The following is a 7985-nucleotide window of genomic DNA, read 5'->3' as shown; positions in this document are numbered from 1 at the left end:
GTATCCACTTATCTCTGCAACAGTTTAACTCTGCTTTCAATTAAAAGGGAAGAGGATACTTTTTTGCAGAAAGAAAAACAGGAGACAAACACAATTGTCCCCAAAATGCATTATTAATGGGTCAAAATATACGTCAGACGCTGCAGAATGTGCCAAACAACAGACTTAATGCATCAAAGATGCCTCTCTCTTCCTCAGATCCAGAAAAGGTTTACAATATTTGAGTCTCAAGGCGTTCAAATTGTACATTGCTTTATTGTATTTGTCCTTGGAGGCTTTATTACATTATTGTATGACCTTGGATGCATGTTTCAAGGATGATGATGATGATGATGATGATGATGGTCTTAACAACTAAGATGACGATGATGATGATTTTAAAGGAACACGAACAATGTCAAAATAGCATGAATAATATTATTAATTTAATTAATTTAATAATAATATTAATTCAATTAATTTAACAATAATATTTATAGAAAGAACTGATGTGCAGAAAAAATCAGGGGTTCGGTGATGGATTTATTTTTAAAGAACCGGACGGACAAGAGCTTGCTAATTATTATTATTATTATTATTATTATTATCATTGTGGTTGTTACTATTATGATCATCATTGCTACCATCAGAACCATTTTTATCACGGCCATCATGATTATTATATATATTGCAAAGGAAAGCAATGGACATCCTCATTTCCAGATACACCAAACACAAGTTGTTTTCCTTCCACTTTCCAAGCTTTGCAGCTTAGGAAAAAAACACAAAAGCAAAAATATTTATTATTATTATTATTATTATTATTATTATTACTACTACTACTATAATTTTGTCTCATCTGCACTGCAGAATTAATGCAACACTCCTTTTAACTGCCTCGGCTCCATCCTTTGCAAGCCTGGGATCTGCAGTTGGTCAGAGAGGGCAAACTACTTATCCCAGCATTCCCCAGCAATTGCCAAACTGCAACTGTTTCTGCAGATCCTTGTCTAAACTATTGCGAGTCCGCTTCTGCAGAAGAGTCTATGTTCCCTGGGCGACGCTCTGTCCGCTCCTCTATCACCTGCGCCGCTCTGGCCCCTCGTCTCGCTGCCCTGCCTCCCTGGGTCCTCCCAGGCTGCCCTTCTCCTCCTCTCTCAGGGCTTCTCTGCAGCAGAGCTGGGCCAAGAGACCCCAGGGACCCCAAGATCCCCTGGAAGACCTCTGCAAAGCAAGGTAGGGGGGGTGCCTGCCTTTAGGGCTGCCTTTGCACCCTAATTTTATGAGGGGTCTCCTTCTTCACCCCCCCCCCCCCCAATATTTACTCCCCTTTTGGAGTTGGGGTCCCTTGCAAACCATTGCAACAAGGAGCCTAGCAAAGTGGGGGCATGCTCCCCTTTATTGCTATCTTTTGCATCCTTTGCAAATTCCTTATTTTTTTTGGGGGGGGTCTACTTCTTCACCCCCCTAATATTTACAACCCAATTGGAGTTGAGTTCCAATTGAGAACCATTGCAAGGAGCCTAGCAAAGTGGATGCATGCATCCCTTTAATGCTATCTTTTGCACCCTTTGCAAAATCCTTAATTTTTGTTTTTTGGGGGGCTACTACTTCAAACCCCCCCCCCCCCCATTATTTGCTCCCCATTTGGAGTTGGAGTCCCTTGAGAAGCCTAGGAGACTAGCAAAAAAGGTGCATACATCCTTTTAAGGGCTGTGTTTGCACGCTTTTATGGGGGGGGGGCTCCTTCTTCATCCCTATTATTTGCTCCCCATTTGGAGTTGGGGACCCTTGAGAACTGCAGCAAGGAGCCTAGCAAAGTAGGTGCATGCACCCCTTTAATGCTATCTCTTGCATCCTTAGTGAATTCTCAAATTTTTATGGGGGGTGTCTCCTTTTTCACCCCTGATATTTACAACCCAGATGGAGTTAAGAGCCCTTGAAAACCATTGCAAGGAGCCTAGCAAGGCCAGACCATGCACCCCTTTAATGCTATCTCTTGCACCCCTAATTCTGGGATATTCTCCTGCCCCTAAATATTTATTCCCCATTTGGAGTCATGGGGTTTTGACAACTGCTGCAAAGCAAGGTATGGAGCATGCACCTTTTTAAGGCTATTTCCTAATCTTTTTTTTGGGGGGGGGGGTATCCTTCTCCCCCCCAATACTTTCCATTTGGAGTTAGGAGCCTATTATTATTATTATTATTATTATTATTATTATTATTATTATTATATCCCACCTTTCTCCCAACATAGGGACTCAAGGCAAATTGATAAGCAAGGTGGGGGCATGCATTTCTTTTAATGCTATCTTTTGCACCCCTTGGAAATTCCCAAATTTTGGGGAAGAGGCTATTTTGGACTCCTTGACCCCAAATTAATGGGGTCTCCCCCCACTTTTACACGGTCTGCCCCCCATCTCTGGTCCTGCCTTAATCCACTTCTCCTTAATCCACTCTTGATTTGAAATGAGGCTTTTGTGTATTTTAGAATCTGTTATGTATATTTACAGTGTTCCATTTTATTGTCTCTGTCTCTGATTTTATATGTTTGTTGGTATATGTTCCTTTGATGGAAAGGAAGTTATGCCTAAATGTTATTGTTGTTCCTGTTACAATTTGGCTCTTTTTCAAGCTTGTTTCTTTTGCTTTGAACCCAAAAAGGGATCAGTTTTGGGGTTTTAGATTTGGGGATTTCTCCCTCCCTCCCCCAACCTCATATTATGGGTTCCTCTCCTTTAAAAAACTCAGACCCCTAGTTACAGAATATTAACACCAGAACATGTTAAAAACACAGAGAAATGCTGGTTGAGTCATACAAGGACGCTCCAAACCCCCAAGTTCTCCTCTGTTCCTTCAGGTTCGGCCATGATGCTGCTGTTGCCCTTTGGAGCATCCTGACCCAGCGCTTGGAATTGGGGGAAGATCCCAAAGCTGCAATGGGGCCCCAAGTCTCTAGCCCCCTGAGGCTGGTCATAGCCCTTCTCCTATCCCTGTGCTGGATCCATCTGGTCAATGGTGGCGACTGCAAGGGACACCGGCAAGTCCTGCGCGGCGCGTCCGGCTACGTGACGGACGGCCCGGGCAACTATTCGGTCAATGGCAACTGCGAATGGCTAGTGGAAGGTAAGCATTGGAGAAGAGTGGTGTTAGTTTTGGATGAGGAAACATCCAAGCAAAGCCATGCTATGCTGAAGAATAGGCAATGCAAAACAGTATGTAAAGGGTAAAACAACTTGTAAATATGGCTGCATCCACACTTCAGAAATAATCCAGTTTGACACCACTTTAACTCAGTGCTATGAAATTCTGGAAGGTGCAGTTTATTGTGACTCCAGACCTCTATAATGGAAGGCTAGATATCTTTGCAAAACTACAATTCCCTGAATTCTGTAGGTGGTTAAAGTGGTGTCAGACTGCATTGTTTCTGCAGTGCGGATGCAGCCCATAAAGTAGAGGTTGAGTCTCCCTTGTCTGGAATTCCAAAATCCAGAATACTTCACAAAATCCAGAATTGTCCGCATGGTTGGCTGTGCACATAAGGCATATAAGAAATGTAAATGGATTTTGCATCCGGACTTGGTCCCATCTCGGAGAGATCTCTGATGTAGAGGCAGATATTCCAAAACCTGGGAAAAAATGCACCATCCAAAACAATCCTAGGCATTTTGGAAAATAAGGGAGACTCACACTGTAATGGATCAGTATTGAACTATATCTTTGCTGAGTTATGCTTAGGGCTTGGTACTCTCACTCTGCAGATTGATCTTGTTGTTATGGTGGGCCTCTGGATGAGAGACCTCTGAGACCTGACAGTGGGTCATCTCACGGTGGGTCCAAAGTGCCACAGGTTTCTAACCCTTTTGTCTAACCCTTAGCTCCCAGCAGCAGCTACCGCATCCTCCTGACCTTCATGTTTATGGACACAGAGTGTACCTACGATTACCTCTTCATTTACGACGGAGATTCCCCCAGCAGCCCTTTGCTGGCCAGCCTCAGCGGAAGCACCTTACCACCCACCATTGAGGCCACCTCTGGAAAGGCAGGTCTCCATTTGGGCAGAGAGAGATAACCCTCCTCCGGCCATAGATTCCTTTTTATACTCTTTGATGTTTTTATGATATGTACTTTAGACATGATTGCCACTGTATGGAAATTTTTGGTTGTAATCCCACTTCGATCCGTTGGGAGAAGCGGGAAAATACAAATAAGCTTATTATTATTATTATCTAAAATCTATCATTTCAATGCTTTTTTGTAATGGCACGGCAGAGGGTTGGACTGGATGGCCCTTGCGGTCTCTTCCAACTCTATGATTCTAGATCTGGAAGCTTTTCCCATCCTCAGTCTCTTAAAGTTGGGGTGGCCTCATGCCTTCTCTCTTCTGGCTCTTCTGGCAGATGCTCCTGCACCTCTTCAGCGACGCCAACTACAACCTTCTGGGCTTCAACGCTACTTACACGATCTCGCTCTGTCCGAGGGGCTGCTCCGGACGCGGGCGATGCGACAGCGAAGGGCACTGCGTCTGCTTTCGGGAGTGGGGCGGCGAGGACTGTTCGGTGCCCGACTGTGCCACTTACTGCCAGAACCATGGCACCTGCAACCAGGTAACCCCTGCCACCTGCTGCCCTCTGGGTTGGCGGCGTGTTTGGGATTCAGAGCGGTCTTTGTGATGTTTTTCCATGAGCAGAAGGAGTGGGTCCTGGCGCTGGCGTTTGCCCAAGCTGTCGGCTGGGACTGAGAGTTGCGTGGACTACAGCTCTCAGTATTCCTAACTATTGGCTAATGGGAGTTGCAATCCCAAAACAGTGTGAGTTCGGTTCCAGGGCTCCAAGGTTGCCTTCCATGCTTTCATAGGTTGGGAAAATGAGTCCCCAGCTTTTGGGGGGCATTGGCTTACAGATTGTAAACTGCTTAGAGAGAGCTGAGTTCACTATGAAGCAGTATAGAAATTTAAATGCTATTATTATTATTATTGTTGTTGTTGTTGTTGTTTTTATTTATAACTTATTATTTTGCCGACAGGCGAAAACCTTCCTCTTCAGACAGGCATTCAAACAAAAACAAAAGAAACGGCTTCATTTATATACTGCTTCCTACTGAACTAACAGTGTCTGAGCGGTTTACAGCTGTAAGCTAATTCAAACAGAATGCTTTTAGAGAATGGTCTGAGTACTATATTGTTTTAAAGTATCTTAAGTATTTTTATCTTTCTAAAGTATTTGATATTTTAGCACTGAATGTGTTTTAATTATTGTGGTAATTTAATCCTATTTTAACATATTGCTTTTGTATGTTTTTAACTGTATGGTGTTTTCCAATGTTTTAAGCTGCCCTGAGTCCCAGTCTTGGGAGGAGGATGGGATATCCATAAATATAATAACAACTAAATAAATATAGTCAACAACAACAACAACATCTCTCCTCCGGCATCACGTTTCAAATGAGTTGGTTTTCTTCCTCTCTGCTTTCTTCCAACTTCCACATCCATGCGCAGAAATCAGAAACACCAGAGCATGCATGACCCTGACATTGCAATTCAGTGATATCTCTTTATGCTTTTGGAGATCTTACGTTGTTCCTTCCCAGCTGCCCTTCTTTTGGCATCTTGGCTATGGTCTCTCTTTTTGTTCAGCGACCGAGGCATAGAAAATCTTGAACGACAGCCTTGATGTCTGTGAGAGTCTGATGGGTTGCGCCTATTTCTGCCACATCCTTCGCAGGAGTCTGGGCGCTGTCATTGCCAGCCGGGGTTTGTGGGCCAGGCTTGCAACTTAGCCCTGAGTGAGAACCAAGGAGCCGGAAAGTGGTACAACGTCAGTGACCAGGACCCCGGTTTCCGTCCCCGAACGGCTGCCGCTGGGGCTTTCCTGCCCTCCACTGGAGGACTGTACATCTTTGGAGGTAAGGGGTCATTCTGGTATTGCAGTTGGCCCTCTGTATTTGCGGCTCTGACTAATCTGTCCTCTCTAGGAACCTCTAGGTCTCCCAGCGCAACTCTGCCAGGCGTTGACCATAGAGTCACACTGGAGGACCTAGAGATGGCTAGAGAAAACACTTCTCTAGGCATTTGAAGGCCCTCCAGTGCAGTTCTATGGTCAACGGCTGCCAGATGTTTGCCATAGAGTTGCACTGGAGGACCTGAATATTCCTAGAGAGGTGTTCTCTTAGGTAAAAAGAATAGTGGTTTTTTTATTTGTGGTTTTTCCACATTTATGGGGGGGGTCCTTCACCCTTAACCTAAAAACGTGGAGGGACTGCTGTATTCTCTTGAGATAGAATCAAAGCTTGGAGGAAATATCTTTGTTGTTGTGTACCTTCAAGTCATTTCCAATTTACAGCGACAATATCATGGGGTTTTCTTGGCAAGTTTCGTCAGAGGGGTTTTGTCATTGCCATCCTCTGAGGCTGAGAGAGTGTGACTTGCCCAAGGTCACTCAGTGGGTTTACATGGCTGAGCTGGGATTCGAACCTTGGTTTCCATAATCATGGTCCAACGCTCAAACTACTTTGCCACTTTGGCTTTCTGAAAGGGAAGGCTAAAGGTCTCACCAAACTACAAATCTCCAAATTCCATTGATGGAGCCAGGGCAGTTAAAGCAGTGTCAAACTGGATTATTTCTGCAATGCGGATGCAGTGATGGTTAAAAAGTGCCCAGCAGTGCCTCTTCCTTTTGTTGCTCCCTGAGGCCAAAGTGTCCTCCTCTTCCCAATTTGTGTCTCCAGGTTTGGACCTCAACACTCCCCTGGGAGACCTGGTCTTTTACAACTTCAGCACCAACCTCTGGCATCAGCGGGTGCTCAGCCCTTCCCCGGTAAGTACTACATCTCCCATCATGCATCAAACCCACGGGTGGAAAATGGAGGAGGGTCCCCCCTGCAGATGTCAGTCTTTGTTTTGGGGGTCATCAGGGCAATATGTTTCAAGGTTAGGACATAACTCTTAGATTAGGATGAAAGGTTTGTGGAGAGGCAGGCACTGGCCTTCTTTTGAGGCTGAGAGAGTGTGATTTGCTCAATGTCATAAAGTGGGTTTCCATGGCTGAGTGGGGATTCGAACCCTGACCTCCAGCCATTAAACCACAATGCTTTCTTTAAGGTTTTCTTGCCCAGATTCTTCAGAGGAGGTTTGCCATGGCTTTCCTCTGGGACTGAGAGAGTGTCACTTGCCTGGGGTCAATCAGTGGGTTTCTATGGCTGAGTGAGGATTCGGATCCTGAACTTTTGGAGTCCTAGTCCAGCACTGAAACCAATGAACCACACTGCCTTTCCTAGTCCAGATTCTTCAGAGGTTTGCCATAACCTTCCTCTGAGGCAGAGAGAGTGTGAGTAGTCAGGTCACTCATTGGGTTTCCATGGCCGAGCAAGGATTCGAACCCAGAGTCCTAGATCAACACTCAAACCATCTGGCTCCATTTTGCATTGGCCTTGTTTCCACTCTCTTTCTTTCCTGCCCATAGTCTGCCCGTCATTCCCATTCGGCCGTGGCCTGGGAGGGCGTCCTGGTCCTTTTCGGGGGCGAGTTGTCCAGCGGGTTCCTTGCCAGCGACGTCTGGATGTACCTGCCCCGTGAGGGCAGATGGCGGGAGCTGGTGCCCCTCAACACCACCTGGTTCCCTCCGCCGGCCGGACTGGCCGGACACGCGTCTGCCATAGTGGACGACTGGCTCTACGTCTTCGGAGGTGAGCTTGGTTCGTTCCATTCCAATACACTCTCAGCCCTCCATATCTACCGATTCTTTTATCCATGGATTCAAGCATCCACAGCTTCCAAATATATGCGTGCAATGGCAGCGTGACACGTGTGTGCACACACATTTGCATGGCAGCGCGCATTCACCATTATTGAGGAGAACGCGGCAGGGTCATCCATGGATGCTCCAATCCACGGATGACAAGCCCATGGAAGAAGAGAGCCGACTCTAATCAAAAATATATTGAAAAGAGAAAGATCAAATCCCAATGATGACAACAGTGGGTCGGGCAAATAGGTTTAACTCCCTTTC

At 45.7% G+C, this 7985-nt stretch overlaps 1 protein-coding gene across 1 annotated transcript in view; it reads left to right on the top strand.

Annotated features, from left to right (window-relative positions):
* Positions 1 to 1100: 1100 nt before the first annotated feature.
* The window catches only part of MEGF8 (multiple EGF like domains 8), a 34232-nt gene continuing 27347 nt past the window's right edge, over positions 1101 to 7985 (top strand). The window contains exons 1-7 of the mRNA XM_042440122.1: positions 1101 to 1215; positions 2840 to 3105; positions 3858 to 4021; positions 4380 to 4586; positions 5703 to 5883; positions 6706 to 6794; positions 7440 to 7662. Coding sequence (XP_042296056.1) covers positions 2919 to 3105; positions 3858 to 4021; positions 4380 to 4586; positions 5703 to 5883; positions 6706 to 6794; positions 7440 to 7662 — 1051 coding nt within the window. The 5' untranslated portion in view covers positions 1101 to 1215; positions 2840 to 2918. The remainder of the gene's footprint in view (positions 1216 to 2839; positions 3106 to 3857; positions 4022 to 4379; positions 4587 to 5702; positions 5884 to 6705; positions 6795 to 7439; positions 7663 to 7985) is intronic.

Source organism: Sceloporus undulatus, chromosome 9 (assembly GCF_019175285.1).
Source record: "Sceloporus undulatus isolate JIND9_A2432 ecotype Alabama chromosome 9, SceUnd_v1.1, whole genome shotgun sequence".
Classification (NCBI taxonomy): Eukaryota; Metazoa; Chordata; class Lepidosauria; order Squamata; family Phrynosomatidae; genus Sceloporus; species Sceloporus undulatus.
The sequence above is the reverse complement of the archived record's forward strand: the minus strand, read 5'-3'. Positions and strand labels throughout refer to the sequence as shown.